The sequence below is a fragment of the Gigantopelta aegis genome, chromosome 7 (genome assembly GCF_016097555.1).
Source record: "Gigantopelta aegis isolate Gae_Host chromosome 7, Gae_host_genome, whole genome shotgun sequence".
NCBI classification, from domain to species: Eukaryota; Metazoa; Mollusca; class Gastropoda; order Neomphalida; family Peltospiridae; genus Gigantopelta; species Gigantopelta aegis.
Genome location: NC_054705.1, coordinates 33,019,581 through 33,042,080, shown reverse-complemented (window position 1 = coordinate 33,042,080; position 22,500 = coordinate 33,019,581). Strand labels below are relative to the sequence as shown.

The 22,500-nt window shown below is 41.1% G+C and overlaps 1 protein-coding gene across 1 annotated transcript in view; it reads right to left on the bottom strand.

The window, feature by feature from the left end:
* The window catches only part of LOC121376985 (calmodulin-A-like), a 113,010-nt gene extending 92,928 nt beyond the window's left edge, over positions 1-20,082 (bottom strand). Inside the window, exons 1-2 of the mRNA XM_041504802.1 lie at positions 19,938-20,082; positions 11,036-11,123 (exon numbers count right to left, since the gene is read on the bottom strand). Of these exons, the coding sequence (XP_041360736.1) occupies positions 11,036-11,110 (75 nt within the window). The 5' untranslated portion in view covers positions 11,111-11,123; positions 19,938-20,082. The remainder of the gene's footprint in view (positions 1-11,035; positions 11,124-19,937) is intronic.
* Between the last annotated feature and the right edge of the window lie 2,418 nt (positions 20,083-22,500).

The following is a 22,500-nucleotide window of genomic DNA, read 5'->3' as shown; positions in this document are numbered from 1 at the left end:
TACGGTTAAATGGCGTCGGACATATGGTTATGGACCACACAGATATTCAGATAGGAAACCCACTGTCGCCACTTCATGGGCTACTCTTTTCGATTAACAGCAAGGGATCTTTTATATGCACCATCCCACACACAGGATAGCACATGCACAGCCTTTGATATACCAGTCGTGGTGCACTGGCTGGGACGAGAACTAGCCCAATAGGCCTACTGACGGGGATCGATCCCAAACCGACCGCGCAACAAGCGAACGCTTTACCACTGGACTGCGTCCCGCCCCTTTATACCCAAAGGAATACACTACTGGCCCCGTGCTTATAAACCTTAAAGTCTAGACTTTAACGTCATGGCAACGCCATTCAAATAGCATTACGTTAAAGTCTGGACCCATATTCACAAAACATCGTAAGCCAAGTTTTACACGTAAACGTAAATCTACGACTGAAGAGCTATTTACGAAACAACGAACACGTAAGTTACGTGTAAAGTTGGACGTAAATATAAGAGTGCCTCAGGTTGCAACTAACGCTGCACGTAAGTTGTGTACATATAATAAATCAAGCACGATCGCCGTTATTTACTATTATTTACGGAAACTTGCAGCATTTCCAATAAATGAAGCAGTTTGCGATGGCGAACGCCCACGGATTGAACATATTTTTGTTGGTGATCGAACGGATGTTTTCGACTCGGCCAATTTCTCCTGAGTTATCTTTTCCTTTTTAAGAAATGTCCTCAAGTTCGTGCCAAAACGCGGATCCCCACCAATACTAAAATGCCATGGTCCCACTGTTCGCGATGTTATTGTTAGCAGACGACAAACAAAATTGCGTTTTGCGCATTTGTTATTTACCCAGTAGCCATCGTTTCTAATGTGTTTTTATTAATTACTCAAGTGAGAGTGTTAAATCGTAGATTTACGTCCAACTAAGTTACGTTCAAATTTACGACCGTCTTTGAGAATAAGGTGCTTCTTGCACGTAAACATAAATCTACGGCAGACGTAAATGCTAGTCGTAGACGTAAATTTACACCTTTTTGTGAATATGGGTCCTGGATTTTATTAAAGTCTAGACTTTAAGTTTTATAAGCACGGGCCCAGATCTATAACTTTTGTTCGTTATCTTCTTAATTCAGTCTTGGGTTACCTTTAGTTCAAGTCAAATTTCTTTTTTTTTGTTTCAGTATAGTTCAAACTCTTCGTATTATTGTGTGTTATTTACGATCTCTCCCCGTGCGTCTGTCAACAACCAATACCGATTAGTGTACCGCCGTTTAATAAATAATAGCTCGGTAATGGACAACGTACGAGCGGTTTTCAGTCGACTTGTGCGGTTATGCGCATATTGTCACTTTAGCATGATGGGTTATCATATTTCGGCTCCGTGGGGGAAACGGACTACAGTACAAGCCATATGGAGAGGAATTACATAACCTGGTTGACACATATTCCCAGAAGGAGCCGTTAGTTTCCCCGTTTCATTGAATTCAAAGGTTGCTGTACATCAAAGCAGTTCCCAGTTGTGAGAATGTTAACGTTTTGTAATAAACCTAATACTCTTCAAAAACAAGTAGGGGAACTCTAATAAGAATTTACAACTGCCAAAATTGTAAGGTATATTAGCTGTGGGGAATGGTTATATAAGAATTGTTTCTCATTTTTTTAGGAATTTATCGATGTATAAAAGTCACAAATGGTATAAAATCGCGTAGCGTAGCGAAGCGATTTTATACTACATTTGTGACTTTTATACATCGATAAATTCCTAAAAAAAAAGAGAAACAATTCTTATAATTACAAACAGTACAAGAAGTGTACCTTAAAACACTCAAAAATAATTTCTTTCATTCTTACCGTCAGCCATGTTCTGTAAATAAGCTTAAGAATACATGTATACATACTATTGGATGTTTTGGGGGTTTTTTTTTTAACAGAATAAAAACAAATAAAAAGTATATTGTAATTATTTTTTTTTATAACATGAATATCTCATCCAGTTTCCCCTATTTTTTTAATCGAGAAAACAGGTCACTTCCTTGTTCTATTTTTAAAACGGTCATTGGGCTTCTCGCCCATCCAGCTAAAAATAGTTCCAATCGATCTTGGTCTTCCGTGATGACATATTTTTATGAGGTTTATGGAAGGATAACGTTTGGTTTTTTAGTGACGTCAGCCAATCAGAATACAGTAAATCGTATAAATTCGGAAAGTTTGTAATTATACGATAATAGTGAATTAATTGGGCAAACATTACAACTGGTAGTTCAGTATTACAGAAGGTTTTATGACCACCAAAGATCTTGAAGGACGATTGGGGTCAGACGTGAAATTTGAAAGTTGACGTTTTCTTGTCAGTAAATCGCAAATTCAAACAATAACAATGACTAAAAATAAAACAATAACAACTGTATGATCAACAGAATGAAAAAGATTGACAGAAATAATGTTCCACAGTGATTAATTAATGGACCTTCCTGGAAATTGTCAAAATCGGGAATGACACCGCACGCACGTGTACGGGGCAACTGCGTGATGCATGTGCAAACTATGGAATGTGTTTCGGTGTGTTGATAAACAGACCTGAACGTTCTTTACAAGGATGTCTGCGGTCAAATCGTATGTTTTAATATTTCAGGTTCCCCTACTTTTTTTTGAAGAGTAAATAGAAGGATAATATTAGTTTATACATATAGCTTCTATTTATAAGCATTTATAAATACTTTTTGGCCTGTAAATTTGGAAACGTATTTTTGCAGAAAATCAGGGCGGAATATAGCTCAGTCGGTAGAGCGCTTGCCTGACACGTGCTTTGACCGTGGGATTGATTTTCCTCACTGTGCCTGTTCTTTGATTGTTTACCGGCCTCGGTGGCGTCGTGGCAGGTCATCGGTCTACAGGCTGGTAGGTACTGGGTTCGGATCCCAGTCGAGGCATGGGATTTTTAATCGAGATACCGACTCCAAACCCTGAGTGAGTGCTCCGCAAGGCTCAATGGGTAGGTGTAAACCACTTGCACCGACCAGTGATCCATAACTGGTTCAACAAAGGCCTTGGTTTGTGCTATTCTGCCTGTGGGAAGCGCAAATAAAAGATCCCTTGCTGCCTGTCGTAAAAAGAGTAGCCTATGTGGCGACAGCGGGTTTCCTCTAAAAACAGTGTCAGAATGACCATATGTTTGACGTCCAATAGCCGATGATAAGATAAAAAATCAATGTGCTCTAGCGGCGTCGTTAAATAAAACAAACTTTCTTTTTTTTCTTTTCTTTGATTGTTTTTTCATGTCCCAACCAGTACTCTACAATTGCAGGGTTCTATTTCTAAACTTTGACTGGACGCCCATGGCTTGAAGTTTAGGGATGAAATTGAGCTCAGTCGGTAGAGCGCTTGCCTGAGGTGTATGCATCGCAGGATCGAACCACCTCAGTGGATCCATTCAACTTATTGGGGTTTTTTCTCGTTACAACCAGTGTACCACAACTGGTCAAAGGCCTTGGCATGTGCTTTGCTGTCTGTGGAAATATGCATAATATGGGCTCACGCGATCGGGCGAAGTGAGCCCAAACTTCGCTTTGACCAGCTTGACTTCGCCGTACCAGTCACTGTAAGGCGAAATCTGTGTCGCCTTGAAAAATAGTGACCACTTGCATTGTACACAACCACGGATGAACAGTGAAGAACTTGAGAAACACCTATTCATTGATAGTAAATAAGTGTTAAGTGTCTGAGTGTTCGAAGCTGACACTGGCGCCCCAATATCACAGGCTCACAGGTAGACGGTTTAGCTCAGACAACACCCTTGTCTGGCACTAAAACTAGGCCAGCATGAGTTACTGATTGTTGAAGCGTATAACTTTAATTCTATTGTCAGGCGTGTTTGCTGGAAATTGTACAAGGGTGGGGATCTAGACTTTTGTAGGGAGGTTGAGACAAGCTCCACCGGAAATACACTAGAAAATAATATTCGTTTGGAGCAGCAGACTTCGACGTGAAAGACAGAAATATGCGGGGAGTGATTAACTAGTTTTACACAAACTTTCTCATAATTAATAAATTCAACATGCAAACAAAGATGTCGAAATTACAAAACAATACACGGAGACCTGTCGTAGCGGCCACCTGTAATCAGCGGTCTCCTGTTGTAAGCGGCCACTTCTTCCCTACCAAAATATATTTAATGTAGATGCACTCCCAAGTCGCTAAAATGCCAGCGTTAAGCGGCCACTGTAAATTCTATAATGTGCGACAAGGTGCAGCAAATAAGCGATCCTCACACTTATTACCCACCGAGTCCGACATCACCACTGTGTATCAATTAAGAAATTGTGACTGTGCAATTCATTTAATTGCTTCTGGGTAATCTAAGCTTGACAGCGGTAGATTAATCTACTAGGACAATACTCTGCATGGAGTAGTAATTAAATGATTCGGACATACGGCTTGTAGGTACAAGGTTCGCAGCCTGGTATCGGCTCCCACCCAGAGCGAGTTTTAACGACTCCGTGGGTAGGTGTAAGTCCACTACACTCTCTTCTCTCTCACTAACCACTAACAATTAACAACTGACCCACTGTCCTTGACAGACAGCCCAGACAGCTGAGGTGTGTGCCCAGGACAGCGTGTTGGAACCGTAATTGGATATAAGTTACGAACATAAGTTAAAAATGAAATTAAATGATAAGAGAAGACGAACTTGTAAGACAATGAATTCCAAACGGTTAAATTAGTACTTTTCAGATGCATTTTATTATTTCTGACGAAGGCGACATATGGAAAAGTGACCTTTAAGAAACTCTGGAGCACACATCCATCAATTAGCAGTACAGATGGTCAAAAATTTAAAAATTAAATAAAACTGTAAAAGTTGCACCTGTATTTATCGGCCACTTCTCTTAAGCGATCGCTTTTAACAACTGCTTGTGTAGCCGCCTAAGACAGGTTTGACTGTTTCGGGTTAATATAACTTTGTTTTGCGTATTTAATTTTTTTTTAGATTAAAAAGTCAAGTCTGCCTGCTGTTAAAAACTTCGCCCTCTAATGTTTCAGAGAGAAGTGACTTTGCTCTATGGTTCTGACCTCGCGTGCTGCAGAAGCATATAAAAGATCCCATGCTAAAAATGGAAAAATGTAGCGGATTTCCTCTCCAAGAGTAAGACTTTATGCATACAAAATATCCATTGCTGTTAATGGAAAAAATGTAGCGGGTTTCCTCTCCAAGAGTAAGACTTTATGCATACAAAATATCCATTGCTGTTAATCGAAAAAATGTAGCGGGTTTCCTCTGATGACTACGAGTCAGAATTACCAAAAGTTTGACATCCAATAGCCGATGATTAGTTAATCAGTGTGCCCTAATGGTGTCCTTAAACAAAATAAACTAATTTATTTATAAAATTTTACTTCACGCCCATAGCTTGAACTTGTTTTACAAAGTCAAAAATGGGAATTTTTAGTTCATTAAAAAATATATATCTTATTAACCTAAGTAGAATTTAAAAGAGTAATATTATATACTAAAAGGCAAAAGTTATTGTAACACACAAAAGACAAGATAATTATTGATGATAAGTTTTTACGAGCAATAGTCCATGAAAAGGGCGCACCTTTCATATGCAAATGAGCCGCATCACTAGAGGGGGATGCAGAACGAAGTTCACACAGTCAGTAGCGAGTGTGTCCACCTTAAACATTGATACAGGCCTGGCACCGTCGTCTCATTGAGGCCACTAAACGCTGGAGAAAGTTCCTGGGAATGCCATTCCAGATCTGAGGAAGGATCAGCCGGAGTTCCTGCAGTGCTTTTAGAGGATTTTGAAGACGTCGCAAGCGTCGCTCCATTTCATCCCAGACATGTTCGATTGGTGACAAATCCGGGGACCTGGCAGGCCAGGGTAGCACATCAACATTGTTCCGATTCAGGTACTGCTGCACAACTCTAGTAATGTGTGGTCTGGCATTATTGTGTTGTAATATCATCCTGGGCCCGTTCTGTTGCAAAAATGGTAACACAGTTGTTTGCAAAATTTCATCTCGGTACCTCATAGCATTCACATTGCCTTCAATCACAACCATCTGGGTTCGGCCTGCGGCTGTAATTCCACCCCATATCATAACACCACCACCTCCAAAACGATCCCCTTCAAGAACACATGGCGTGACGTAACGTTCACCGTGACGTCTGTAGACACGTGTCCTGCCGTCAGATCTGTGGAGAAGGAAACGGGATTCATCAGTGACGAGGACACGTCCCCGGTCACGTGCTGTCCATCGCAGGTGTTGTCTGCACCACTGGAGACGTCGACGTCGATGTTCTGGCGTCAGGATTGGCCTTCTGGCTGGGCGTCTTGCACGGATGCTGTAGATGCGTAGACGTCATCGGACTGTCCTCGCTGATACACCTCTATTACCAAGGATGGTACGGGCTGTGAGGTTTGCTTGCTGGAACCTGTTTGGCAGATGCGTGGTTCGGATCCATGTGACTTGGCGAGGGGTTGTCACCGGTGGTCGGCCGCTACGGGGACGGTCCCTGACCTGGTTGTTTTGTCCAGATTCAAGCATCCCTACGACTCGCCATCTGTCATTTTCACTGAGGCGTGGCATGACGAAATTGCACCAAACAGTTCACTAATAGTGTTTTTCTGACTTCTGGACTTCTAAAGGCTGCACAGAGTGGCAATGATTTGTGATTGAATGTCTGGCCTTTTATGGTGAACACTGGACAGGATTTCTCCCGAATATTCCATGTTTCTTGCACAAAGCATGCAATCGCTGCAATAACCACTTGGTTGCATTTCTTCGAGCTGTTTCATGCACATTTTCTCTGGTTTACATTCATAAATCCATTCACACATTTATTACTCCAAACAATCCATGTCACAATAACTTTTGCCTTTTAGTATACATACATGTATACTTGGTGGGGGCGGGAAGTAGCCCAGTGGTAAAGCGCTCACTCGATGCGCGGTCGGTCTGGGATCGATCCCCGTCGGTGTGCCCATTGGGCTATTTCTCGTTCCAGTCAGTGCACACCGACTGGTATATCAAAGGCCGTGGTATGTACTACAATGTCTGTGGGATGGTGCATATAAAAGATCACCTTGCTGCTAATCGAAAAGAGTAGCCCATGAAGTGGCGACAGTGGATTTCCTCTCTCAATCTGTGTGGTCCTTAACCATATGTCTGACGTCATATAACCGTAAATAAAATGTGTTGAGTGCGTCGTTAAATAAAACATTTGTTTCTTTCTTTGTATAATTGGTGTTTGTCAAGAGTTACGTATCGTTTTAAAATATATTTTTATATAATAATCAGTCCCAAATTCGGAATAAAAAATGACACAGCCTTTGGGGAATGGTGTCGATTATCGAGTCTCGAAACATTGGAGATAAAACCCTGGATTGGTATATCAAAGGCCGTGGTATGTACTGACCTGTCTGTGGCGAATTCGATACAATAGATCCCTTGCTACAAACAGAACACTGGAACAAGACTATATGTTAGAATTACCAAATGTTTGACATCCAGCAGCCGATAATTAATAAACCAATGTGCTCTAGTGGTGTCGTAAACCAATTTTTTTTTTTTTTGTTACATAAAATGTACATTTTCTAATGTGGGTTAGACATTAAGTCTCCAGTGTTTATTATTTATTTATTTATTTTGTTTTTATTTTTTTATTTCTTTAACTACACAACAAGAGCACATTTATTTATTAATCATCAGCTACTGGGTGTTAAACATTTGGTAATTCTGACACCACGTCTTAGAGGAAATTTGCAACATTTCCATTAGCAGCAAGGGATCTGTTGTATGCACTTTTCACAGACCGGACATTACACATACCACCGCCTTTGATATACCAGTCGTGTTGCACTGGTTATCACGGGAAAAGCCGACCAAGGAATGAGTACCCCGAAGGGGTTTGATCCTTCAACACAAGCCCTCTACCGACTGAATTAGGCGCCATGCCGTGGTCTTCGACTATCTTATTTAACAAGTAAATTTAGTGTAAGCACTACCTTACATAATGTTAGAAGCGTAGATGACAGGCGGTAGTAGTTCTCTCTCTCTCTCTCTCTCTCTCTCTCTCTCTCTCTCTCTCTCTCTCTCTCTCTCTCTCTCTCTCTCTCTCTCTCTCTCTCTCTCTCTCACACACACACACACACACACACACACACACACACACAAACTTCATTATTTTTGTATACATTACACGCCTTACCTACCTCTTACACGCATCCTGAGTTTACTATACATGAATGCACTGTTCATGTGTATCCTTTTTGTAATTATATTATATAACTGTATTGGACATTCACGCATGACCACAACAGATGTGTACCTGCCGTTGTGGATGTAACCACAGACAACACTTTATATTTTCTCAAACACTGCTAGAGCTAGAGCTCTGTTACGGAAAACTGCCGTGCGCGTCAATTAATCAAACCCACACGAGTTAGTTCCCCTGATTTTGGGAATGGAGGAAAAACTCTACACAAACTGGATATGTGGGGCGAAAGAAATGAAAGAAATGTTTTAGTTAACGACGCACTCAATACATTTTATTTACGGTTATATGGCGTCAGATATATGGTTAAGGACCACACAGATTTTGAGAGGAAACCCGCTGTCGCCACTACATGGGCTACTCTTTCCGATTAGCAGCAAGGGATCTTTTATTTGCGCTTCCCACAGGCAGGATAGCACAAACCATGGCCTTTGTTGAACCAGTTATGGATCACTGGTCGGTGGAAGTGGTTTACACCTACCCATTGAGCCTTGCGGAGCACTCACTCAGGGTTTGGAGTCGGTATCTGGATTAAAAATCCCACGCCTCGACTGGGATCCGAACCCAGTACCTACCAGCCTGTAGACCGATGGCCTACCACGACGCCACCGAGGCCGGTATGTGGGGCCGAATGTACGAAGCCTGTTTATGTCTTACACGTGTGTAACTACATACATTTATAATGCTTAAACACCTGTTTATGTGTTACATGTGTGTAACTACATACATTTATAATGCTTAAACATCTGTTTATGTCTCACACGTGTGTAACTACATACATTTATAATGCTTAAACATCTGTTTAAGTCTCACACGTGTGTAACTACATACATTTATAATGCTTAAACACCTGTTTACGTCTTACACGTGTGTAACTACATACATTTATAATGGTTAAACACCTGTTTATGTCTTACACGTGGGTAACACCTGTTTATGTCTTACACGTGGGTAACTACATACATTTACAATGCTTAAACACCTGTTTATGTCTTACACGTGTGTAACTACATACATTTATAATGCTTAAACACCTGTTTATGTCTTACACGTGGGTAACTACATACATTTATAATGCTTAAACACCTGTTTATGTCTTACACGTGGGTAACTACATACATTTATAATGCTTAAACACCTGTTTATGTCTTACACGTGGGTAACTACATACATTTATAATGCTTAAACACCTGTTTATGTCTTACACGTGGGTAACATACATTTACTGTTTAAACACCTGTTTGTGTCTTACACGTGGGTAACTACATACATGCTTTACCAATGCTTAAACACCTGTTTATGTCTTACACGTGGGTAACTACATACATTTATAATGCTTAAACACCTGTTTATGTCTTACACGTGGGTAACTACATACATTTATAATGCTTAAACACCTGTTTATGTCTTACACGTGGGTAACTACATACATTTATAATGCTTAAACACCTGTTTATGTCTTACACGTGGGTAACTACATACATTTATAATGCTTAAACACCTGTTTATGTCTTACACGTGGGTAACACCTGTTTATGTCTTACACGTGGGTAACTACATACATTTACGATGCTTAAACACCTGTTTATGTCTTACACGTGTGTAACTACATACATTTATAATGCTTAAACACCTGGTTATGACTTACACGCGTGTAACTACATACATTTATAATGCTTAAACATCTGTTTGTGTCTTACACGCGTGTAACTACATACATTTATAATGCTTAAACATCTGTTTGTGTCTTACACGCGTGTAACTACATACATTTATAATGCTTAAACACCTGTTTGTGTCTTACACGCGTGTAACTACATACATTTATAATGCTTAAACACCCGTTTGTGTCTTACATGCGTGTAACTACAAACATTTACAATGCTTAAACACCTGTTTGTGTCTTACACGCGTGTAACTACATACATTTACAATGCTTAAACATCTGTTTATGTCTTACACGTGTGTAACTACATACATTTATAATGCTTAAACATCTGCGTCTAAAAAAAAAAATAATAAAAAAAAATAATAATAATAATTTAAAAATAATAATAATAAAAAATAAAATAAAATAAATACCCCCCCCCCCCCCCCCCCCCCCCCGGTCCATGTTTTCACTTACCCCCTTCCTCCTTCTCAAATACGGATTAAACGAATCAAGGTTTATAACTGGATAGGTTTTTTTTCTGAAACTCAACGAAAAAAGCTTCGCTTTTCAAATTTGTCCGCTTATTGTCATAAAAAAGTTTCACTGCCAAGTTTTGCTTCATTTCCCTTGTGGAGATGGTTAAAGTATTTTTATCCAAATGTTTAAACTTTTTGATATCGGGGAGGGGATGGGGAGAGGGGCTCCAAGAATGCATATCTATATTAACAAAAAAAGAATAGAAAGTGTTTGTTTGTTTTGTTTAACGACACAACTAGAGCACATTGATTAATTAATCAACGGCTATTGGATGATAATTCTGACACGTAGTCATAGAAGAAACCTGCTACATCTTTCCTAATGCAGCAAGAATTCTTTTATATGCACTTTCCCACAGACAGGAACGCACATACCACGGCCTTAGTCCAGTTGTGGTGCACTGGTTGTAACGAGAAAACAAACCCAATCAGTTGAATGGATCCACCCAGATGGTTCGATCCTGCGACGCAAGCACCTCAAGCGAGCACTCAACCGACTGAGCTAACTCCCCCCCCCCCCCCCCACACACACCCCCCAATATTATCAAATAGAATCACACCTACCTTAGGTTTCTTTTCTTGACTTGGGGTTGTATCACTTTCATTTATATTCCCAAGTGGACTTTTGTCAGAAGCCATTGTCTGTGTTTTTCTAAAGACAAAAAAAAAAAAGACAAAAAAAAGTCAAATTGGTTAAACATTATTTAAATACAATATCGGGTATATTTTTAATATTTAAGGATTTTGAAAAAAAAATCATCAAGCATGGTTTCTTCCGTGATGTGGCCTTGTGGTAAAGCGTTCGCTTGATGCTCGACCAGTCCCTGATTGATCCCCTTCGGGTCATTTCCCGTTCCAGCCAGTGATCCATAACACAGTGGCATAGCGGGGGTGGGGGGTGGGGGACACGGGGTTGCCCTCCCCCAATATGGGTCCCCCACCCAATATAGTCGGTGGAAATTTGTTCCAAAGTTGTTTTCTCGGTGTTTTCATGTTATATAGGTATTGTTCTCTGTAAAACTGCGTGATGGCATTCTTCCACCATTGAGCATTTTCATAAATATGCAAATTAGCGACCGCCATTACTGAAAAATCCCTTTTCTGTAATATCTCTGTAACAAGGCAAACAAAGTTGACGTATGAGGGCTCTATACATATGTTTCGAGGTTCAAAGAATATGATTAAGACATTTTAATAGTGCTCATTGCTATGGTTAAGCGGCTACGAGCATCTACCCTGTTTTGGTGACCAATAATGTTTCCAGGAATCGGTTCGGTACGTGTTTGTTCGGGGAAAAAACCCCTTTGGAACAACTTTCCAGGTTCAGCTCCTGACCCTCTGACTAATAATAATACAGTAAGGAGTCTAATGTTTTGTTATAAGATCTCATGAACTCAATACTGACCAACTAAATGCTACTCTAAGAATACACAATATTTATTGATTTCTTCACGAATTTATATTCAAAGATGACATCAAATCTGGCTACGTAAATGATCTGTATATCATGTACCTACACATAAGTCACTAAACCAGAGTAAGCATACATATTCTGTGTTTGGTTTTAAAATATTTCTTATAACAAACATCGTCAATCATCTGTGTTATTGTCATCATCACTATCTTCCCCTTCTGCACTTGTTTCATCATCACTGTCAGGTAATATAATATTCATCCTGTTGTGACATATTGACGCTGCATCCTGTTGCTGACAGGCACAGAAAACTGAGCATGCCATTCCTGCTTTGTTACATCCACATGGCATGTCACTGGAGCAGCCACAATTGATGATCTCTTTGATGTACTCAGGGACCATTTGTGTTCCTGCAGGAACTATAGTTGGGCAGAGCTTATCCCCATCTTTGCTCCATCCATACTCTAACGGGTCTAACTTCTGAGGCTCAACCTTCAAGGCATTCTTCCACAAGAAAGTTTGTAGATGTGCTCTTCTCAGATTTTCCTGGAAAGCAGCATCAGTTGGTGGCAGTGAACAGAGTTTTGGCATTGAGCTGCCCCGCTTGCCTATTCTGGTTTTCCATACCTTTACTCTAGCCTCACAAAGAGAATGGCAACTTACCTGACCATAAGTAGCAACAGCAAATTGAGTTGCCTGCTTCACTACTTCAGGCCAGGGGGCCTCAATTTCTCCAAGCATACTCAGTGAGTGTTGATTTACGGTGTTCAACATCTACTTCTTGCCGATGCCAAAGCATCCTGCCACAGTATCACATCCAGATAAGGAATGTCCTGCAAGCAGGTTTGGAATGATTTTTGCATATTTGGCAGCAGTTGCCTTGATGTCTATGGCACTTCTTCCATGTATAGGAGATTGCATTATAATTGGGATGTCAATATTCTGCTCCAGATAGTGGTGCAGCAGGAGGGCCCACACATCTCTCATCAGCCATCACAGCTACACCGGATGCCCCCTCTGAAGCTGCCATAAATGCCTGCTGCACTATAATATTGTCAGATTCCTCATGACTGGTGTACATATCTTGTGTCTTTATAACAACGCCCTTGCTAATTGCGATAGTGTCCTGTCCTGTTATAAAAAGTGTGTGCTCCTGTGTATGGTGCTGGACAAAGTCTTCATCACTTTGCAAACCCTCACATATCAGTTTGATGAGCTGCTTCTTATTGTCTGTAACAGTCAACACTTCTTTCTGGGCGGGAATTGGTGTTGAGGGCGTCAACTGATACACCCTGCCAGTACCCCTGGCTAATCGTGTTGACTCTTTGGTGCTGAAATGATTGTACCTATCAAAGACTAGATAGACATCAAATTTGGAGAGCTTCTCTGCTATTTTATGCTTGAAGGCATCAATGTATGTCTGCACATTTCCAACAACAGGCCAAGTAGGTATCCAGAGAAGGGCACAACCATCAATGACAATGACTTCAATTTCTTCATGGGCTACTCTTGATGATACCTCAATTTTCATATCTCTTTTCAAGACGGATTTTGATGCTGAAATCCGCATATCACCAGAGTCTGCCAATAGAGCTGTTGGCAGTGGAGCCAATTCATGGGACATCAGGTCGTCAATGTCTATATCCCTGTTACTGGCCTGCAGACATATGGCACGACTGTAGATTAGGTTTGTATCAAAAACCTTGTGTGTGCCAATATTTACAGACTAATTTGTATCTGTCTTTGTAGTTATCTTTCTTTCAATCTTATTATGAAAGCCTCCAGGCAAAGCGTCTGTAAATCCCCTGGATTGTTTGCCCCCGATTTCAACTGATTTGTGAACATTCACTTTTGAAGATGACTCTACCCTTCCAGTAACTATGTTCACAACTGATCCCTCTGGATGCTGTTGCTGGTCAAGTGGTGGTATGCACTGGGCAATCTTCACTCTTATGTCCTGTCGATCCTTGGCATCATATTGTATCCTGGATTTGCTTTCTTCTTTGTGCACGCTTGCCTGCCTGGCTACACTCTCATCACCTCTCATTTCAGCTACATCGGTAGCAATCTGACCGCAGACATGTAGGCTCAATGCCCAAGATGTCAAAGCTTCATGGTTTAGTGTGATGCCTATTATGCCGTGCTTGCCTTTGCCATATCTCATAAATGTGGTCTCGATTAGCATATCGGACCAGATTCCATTCCATATGCTATGAATGTGCCTCACAATGTGGTCCACTTTAGTGAAATGCTGTAGAACATGTTGTGGGAGAGCTTTCATTGATATCATATAATATGTGGCATACCTAGCATAATGGATGTGCCCGCTGGCAAAGAAATAAGACAGCATCAATTCAATTGCCCTAAGGTGCAAGAGAAACTCCTTTCTCAGCTCTCATATAGAGCATCATTATGAAGACAGGTTTCCATAAGCAATCAACACACAATTTTGCAGTAGGGATTTTGGCTGCAGCCCTTTCCAACTTGTTTGTGAGGTCGTTTGGAGAATCCACATCGTTGACAAATTCTTTGAGTATCTCTTCTGCTACCATTCTAAGCGCCCTGATATTTTGGGGGAATTTCTTCCCAGAAAGCAGTTTCTTAACCCCTGCGAATGCCACAGATAAGATTTCTGACAGTCCCGAACCAGCAATCAAGGTTCCACAGCAGCCAACAAAACTCATGCCACCAAGCCTTGGATAAAACTCTGAAAAATTTATCTGGATACACCCAAAGGAAATCTATCATGATTTTGTACAGTTGCAAGTCTGCTGTCATAACTGTAAAGTTCTGGCCTGCCTCCAATGACAGTGTCTGGGCATGTGTCATAGCTGCCATAATAGTGTCATGGTGCGCAGGTGGCATATCAATGAGTGGCATGTATGTTACACATGTTTTGGGCTTTACACACTGTCCAGTTACACAGATCCTTTCAGCATTGTAGCCATTGTATTCCGGACAGTCATGTCGTTTGTGGATGTCTTGAAGAAAAGACTGGTCAATTTATTTGGCTCTTCTCTCTAATACCAGTGTTCGAGATTAGCGGTATCCCGATATTCCGGGGATACCAGAATTTAATTTTGGATACCAGACTTCAATAACCCAGTATCCCACTGGGATACCATATAATAATGGTTTTTTTTTTTTTTAATCCTGCGTTGTTTTTTTGTTTTTTTTTCGCTGAAACAATGAAAGTTGTCATTTACTGCCTGGTGAAGTTAAATAACAGTATTTTCGAGCTCGTACCCAGTCTAATGCTATGCCGTAACAATAACTTTCCAACTCATACTCTGTCTAATGCTACCCTGGATGTTTCCTCCCTTCAAATGTTATTTGAGATATTGATTCCACATCTGCAGAAAATTGATATAGGTAGGTTTATCATTAATAATGTCAGAAAAATTTATAGATAACTGCTAAATTTTAATTTATGTCCGTATTACTAAAAAAAAAAGATGCAGCAAATCTTTTTGCCGATTCCGTTTGATTACGAATTTCACGAATTCCGTGATTTCTATTGTAGCGTAGCAATAAACTGGGAATGAGAACAATGTTTTCCAAGTTTGTTACGATGTTATTTATGAATTCCATTTAAGTGTGTGGACATGCTTGAAACCTTCGTGGTATATGAGCATGACATAATTATCCGCTCTGCACATTTAAGTGGTATACTAAATTCTCAGGCGGGATACCAGCTTTTGAAATGTTACTATCCAACTGGGATACTGCCCAAAATTATAAATCTCAAACACTGAATACATCTATTTCGTTATCTTGATTTATGGTAAATCCCGGTAGAGTCAAAGTAGCAGGCATGTCAGGTTTTTTAGGACCATAGTATCTGATAACTTCATGACCATACTCCATTGGTTGTCTTGCTTCCTGTTGTGAAAGCCTTCTAATTGTAGCTTCCGCCTTTGTCACAGAAGATACATTTGACTGTGGCTGGGTCATGATGACTGCCAATAAATGGGTGGATGTCTTGCCATTCGCTGATGAACTCTCTTGATCAAAATTGTCCACCATGAACTGGATTAATCCATCACGGGCATCTGACACACCATGAAGTGAGGCAATGTAGGAAGCAGCCACAGCTACTGATTTCCTGAATCTTCTGAACTCATCATACGTACAAGTGACTCCAAATGAATGAAAACAATTCAGAAGCTCTTTTGATTCACGTATCATGACACTGAGGGCTAGCTGGAGGGGTGTTGTACAGTTTTTCAAAAAGGATGTAACAATGTTACCTATCTTCAAGAACAAATTATAACAAAAACGTACCGAACCAATTCCTGGAAACATGAATGGTCACCGAAACAGGGCACATGCTCGTAGCCGCTTAACCATAGCAATGAGCACTATTAAAATGTCTTAATCATATTTTTTTTTACCTTCATACGTTACAGAGATATTGCAGAAAAGGCATTTTTCAGTAATGGCGGTCGCTAATTTGCATATTAATTAACATGCTCAATGGTCGGAGAATGCCATTACGCAGTTTCATAGAGTACGATACCTATACAAGATGAAAACACAGAGAGAAAACTTTGGAACCACTTTCCAGGTTAGGCGAAAATATGCATTTGAACCCCTGACTAATATAACATCCTGGCTACGTCAGCACCATAATCGTGTAACAAAGACCGGGGTGTGTGTTATCCTGTCTGTGGGATGATATATTATTTTTAAAATCCCTTGATGCTAACGAAAGAATTTAGCCCAATAAATAGTGCAGCGGGTTTCTTTTCTCAAAACCGGTCTCGGTGGCGTCGTGGTTAGGCCATCGGTCTAAAGGCTGGTAGGTACTGGGTTCGGATCCCAGTCGAGGCATGGGATTTGTAATCCAGATACTGACTCCAAACCCTGAGTGAGTGCTCCGCAAGGCTCAATGGGTAGGTGTAAACCACTTGCACCGACCATTGATCCATAACTGGTTCAGCAAAGGCCATGGTTTGTGCTAGCCTGCCTGTGGGAAGCGCAAATAAAAGATCCCTTGCTGCTAATCAGAAAGAGTAGCCCATGTAGTGGCGACAGCGGGTTTCCTCTCAAACTCTGTGTGGTCCTTAACCATGTCTGACGCCATATAACCGTAAATAAAATGTGTTGAGTGCGTCGTTAAATAAAACATTTCTTCCTTTCTTTTTTTCTTTTCTCAATATCTTTATGATACTTAAGCTTAAGTCCGACGCTTATAATCGAAATTGAAATGCGCTGAGTGCGTCGATAAAGAAAGCACCTATTTTGATTGGGTTTTTTAACGACAACACTAGAACACATTGATTTGTTAATAAATCAGCGTGCTCTATTTTTGTCGTTAAGCAAACTAAACTTTATATAGTAATGCTAGACTCAAACTCAACTTTCACGACGGAGTTGACCAACTAAAACGGAAAGAAAGAAAGAAATGTTTTATTTAATGGGCCCACCGACGGGGATCGATCACACACCGACCGCGCATACCGGCCTCGGTGGCGTCGTGGTTAGGCCATCAGACTACAGGCTGGTAGGTACTGGGTTCGGATCCCAGCTGAGGCAATGGATTTTTCATCCAGATACCGACTCCAAACCCTGAGTGAGTGCTACGCAAGGCTCAGTGGGTAGGTGTAAACCACTTGCACCGACCAGTGTTCCATAACTGGTTCAACAAAGGCCATGGTTTGTGCTATCCTGCCTTTGGGAAGCGCAAATAAAAAATCCCTTGCTGCCTGTCGTAAAAGAGTAGCCTATGTGGCGACAGCGGGTTTCCTCTAAAAAACAGTGTCAAAATGACCATATGTTTGACGTCCAATAGCCGATGATAATATATATCAAAAAATCAATGTTCTCTAGTGGCGTCGTTAAATAAAACAAACTTTACTTTTTTCCGACTGCGCATCGAGCGAGCGCTGTACCACTCGGCTACGTCTCGACCCTGAACTAAAACGGGTGCGCACAGATTAACATCTAATGGGTTATACAGCGAGAATCGAGTTGTAAGAGCGCTCAGAGTAACATCTGGACAAGGCAAGGCAAGACAAAACAAGACAAGACAAAGACAAGACAAGACAAGAATTTATTACATCAGGCCGTATTCTACGGCATATGAAAAAAAGAAAGAAATATTTTATTTAACGACGCACTCAACACATTGTATTTACGGTTATATGGCGTCAGCCATATGATTAAGGACTACACAGATATTGAGAGAGGAAACCTGCTATCGTCACTTCATAGCCTACTGTTTTCATGGGCTACTCTTTTTCGATTAGCAGCAAGGCATCTTTTATATGCACCATCCCACAGACTGAACTGAACTTTATTTACACTCTGGCCGTAACTCAACGGTATATGAGGCACATTGTAAAAATATAATTAAATAAATAAATGACAAGATTCGTCATAATAATGTACATCAAATAAAACAAGTGTATATCTATGGATTCATGCTTGCATTTGAAGACATACATTGTATATACAAATAAAATGAAATTGTAAAAACAGATTTCAGCTATGGGACTTAAGAATATGCATAATTTGTTTACAACAAAGGTAGTATATACCACGACCTTTGATATACCAGTCGTGGTGCACTGGCTGGAACGAAAAATAACCCAGTGAGCCCACAGACGAGGATCGATCCCGGACCGACCGCGCATCGATCGAGCGCTTTACTACTGCATGTGTTCAATGGTAGGACATTGTTTACAGGAGCCAAGATAGTAAATTATAATACTGATAGTAGTATAGTTCAGATATAATACAATTGCGAAAATTACTAAATATGTTATTTCATCAATAATATATAAATACAGCTTATGATGTAGGAAACAATACGTTATATGTTTGCTATATATATAGAGTTTGGGGTGAGCGTGTACGGAAACATAACATCCATAAAACCATTTCGAGATCTTAATTATACGCGGTAATGGAAGTGAGAAACATATAATGCTAAAAACAATATACGTTTTTCATGTAATGTTTTTGTTGATGACATTTGGCTATGCACGATTTAAACATTAGAGTCGCACTGCATGCCAGTCGTAGAAGTCGTGACAGCAAAACGTTGGCCAACTTTGTGCTGGCAGTTGGTAGTCTGAGTCTATCATAACTTTAAAGAAACACATGAACGACTACTAACTCACTGTCCTGGACAAAATCCAGATAGCTGCTCAAGGTGTATGCCCAGGACAGCGTGCTTGAACATTAATTGGATACAATCACGAAAACAAACATTAAAAGTTTATTTTGGTTTACAACGCCATATTTAGGAGAGGGCGGGACGTAGCCCAGTGGTAAAGCGTTCGCTTGATATGCGGTCGGTCCAAGATCGATCCCCGTCGGTGGGCCCATTGGGCTATTTCTCGTTCCAGCCAGTGCTCCTCAACTGGTGTAAGAAAGGCCGTGGTATGTAATATCCTGTATGTGGGATGGTGCATATAAAAGATCCCTTGCTGCTAATCGAAAAGAGTAGCCCATAAAGTGGCGACAGCGAGTTTCCTCTATCAATATATGTGTGGTCCTTAACCATATGTCTGACGCCATGTAACCGTAAATAAAATGTGTTGAGTATGTCGTTAAATAAAACGTGTCTTTCTTTCTAACGTTCGCCTGACCATGGGCGTCATTTGGTGGGGGACAGGGGGGACAGGTCCCCCCCACTTTTAGCAGTGGGGGGGGACAGAATATCTTATGCCCCCCCCCCACTTTACTCTAAATAATGTTCTCAGACAGCCACAATGACCTTCATTTTAAAAAAAATTCGGGGGGGGGGGGGGGCATGCCGCCAGACCCCCCTAGAGTCGTTTCACGCCTAGGGCGCTCGCGATTAGTCGCACGAAATATTGTTAGAACCCAATTGTACCCCCCACTTTTTCCTTGCAAATGACGCCCATGCGCCTGACTCATTTTTACGCTACACGGTAAACCGAATTACGACTTCGGGAACCAATCAAATAGTTCATGAACGTCAGCGAAACGTTTGCTTGCTAAACTTTGGGCTGTATCTTCTTTCCAGTAAACTACAACACAATAATTATGAAACAAATAATCCAAGAAACTTATATTCACCTTGTGTTTCTTCGGTGATAATATCCTCTCTCTCCTTCGTACAAAATATATTGGACTAAAAAAAATAAGGACTGACCAAAAAAAGTCTTGAAATCTCTTTACAAAATTTTGTTTCAGAAAGTTCTGTATTCGCTTTGCCGTATAACTCCACAACTCACCACGTCCGTACTCCGTGCAACATACTTAACAAAAAAGGTGTTGCAACCTTCTCCAACCATAGCGTTTTGCAGAATCCTTTGTCGAGCTTATTATATTTTAATTGGGAGGCCATTTTGTTTTTGTGATGACAACGTAAGCATTGTTTGTACTCATCTGCCTAGAAAGTGCCTTCGTGCTTGGCAGCGCGTGGCCTATCCAAGGCTGTGTGTGTGCTTAGAATTACGTTTTGTTGTCACCAAAAACAGAAAACATCAGCAGGTAGGAAGAAACAATGGCGTTGTTAATGGGAAAACATTGCTAATTTGTTTAACAGCTGTGAATTAATCGTTTCGGTGAAAATTCACCAAATTGTACTGTGGGATAGCTCGAGTGTTCTGAAGCCTGTATAATATATATATATATGTGTGTGTGTGTGTGTGTGTGTGTGTGTGTGTGTGTAAGTTAAAGTTTGTTTTGTTTAACGACACAACTAGAGCACATTGATTTATAAATTATCGGCTATTGGATGTTAAACATTAGGTAATTTTGACATATATAGTCTGAGAGAGAAAAAGCGCCACATTTTCCCATTAGTAGCAAGGAATATTTTATATGCACCATCCCATAGACAGGATAGCACATACCACGGCCTTTGATGCACTGTCTGGAACGAGAATTAGCCCAAATGGGCCCATCGACGAGAATCGATCCTATACCGACAGCGTATCAGACGAGCGCTTTACCACTGGGTTACGCCCCGCCCCAGACACCAGAAACACACACACAGACACAGAGAGAGAGAGCCACACACACACACACAAAGACAGACACACATAGAGAGAGACACACACACAGACAGACACACATAGAGAGACACACACACATAGAGAGACACACACACAGGCAGACACACACACACAGACAGACACACATAGAGAGACACACACAGACAGACACACATAGAGACACACACACACAGACAGACAGACAGACACACATAGAGAGACACACACACAGACAGACACACATAGAGAGACACACGCACACAGACAGACACACATAGAGAGACACACACATAGAGAGACACACACACACACAGACAGACAAACATAGAGAGACACACACACACAGACAGACACACATACACACACAGACAGACACACATAGAGATACACACAACATACAGATACACATAGAAAGACACACAGACAGACACACATAGAGAGACACACACACACACAGACAGACACACATAGAGAGACACACAGACAGACACACATAGAGAGACACACACACACAGACAGACACACATAGAGAGACACACACACACAGACAGACACACATAGAGAGACACACACACACAGATACACATAGAGAGACACATACACACAGACAGACACACATACACACACACACAGACAGACATACATAGAGAGAGACACACACACACAGACAGACACACATAGAGAGACACACAGACACAGACAGACACACATAGAGAGACACACACACAGACAGACACACATAGAGAGAGAAAGAAAGAAAGAAAGAAGTGTTTTATTTAACGACGCACTCAACACATTTTATTTACGGTTATATGGCGTCAGACATATGGTTAAGGACCACACAGATTTTTTTTAGAGGAAACCCGCTGTCGCCACATATGCTACTCTTTTACGACAGGCAGCAAGGGATCTTTTATTTGCACTTCCCACAGACAGAATAGCACAAACCATGGCCTTTGTTGAACCAGTTATGGATCACTGGTCGGTGCAAGTGGTTTACACCTACCCATTGAGCCTTGCGGAGCACTCACTCAGGGTTTGGAGTCGGTATCTGGATTAAAAATTCCATGCCTCGACTGGGATCCGAACCCAGTACCTACCAGCCTGTAGACCGATGGCCTGCCACGACGCCACCGAGGCCGGTCACATAGAGAGAGAGAGACACACACACAGACAGACACACATATACACACACACACAAACAGACACACATAGAGACACACACACACACAGACAGACACACATAGAGAGACACACACAAAGACAGACACAGAGAGTGAGACATACATAAAGGCAGAGAGAGAGAGAGAGAGAGAGAGAGAGAGAGAGAGAGAGAGAGAGAGAGAGAGAGAGAGAGAGAGAGAGAGAGAGAGAGAGTGATTGACACCCGTTGATTCGTCCGTCCATTCGTCTGTTCATTCATTAATTCATCCGTCCATCTATCTATCTGTCCGCCCGTCTGTCTTGATTGACACCCATTTATTCGTCCGTTCATTTGTCTGCCCCCCCCATTAATTAATTCGTTCATCCATCTATCCGTCCGTCCATCTTGATTGACACCCGTTCATTCGTCTGTCCCTCTATTAATTCGTCCATCCATATATCCGTCCGTCTAGTCTTCTATTGATTGATTCATTCAT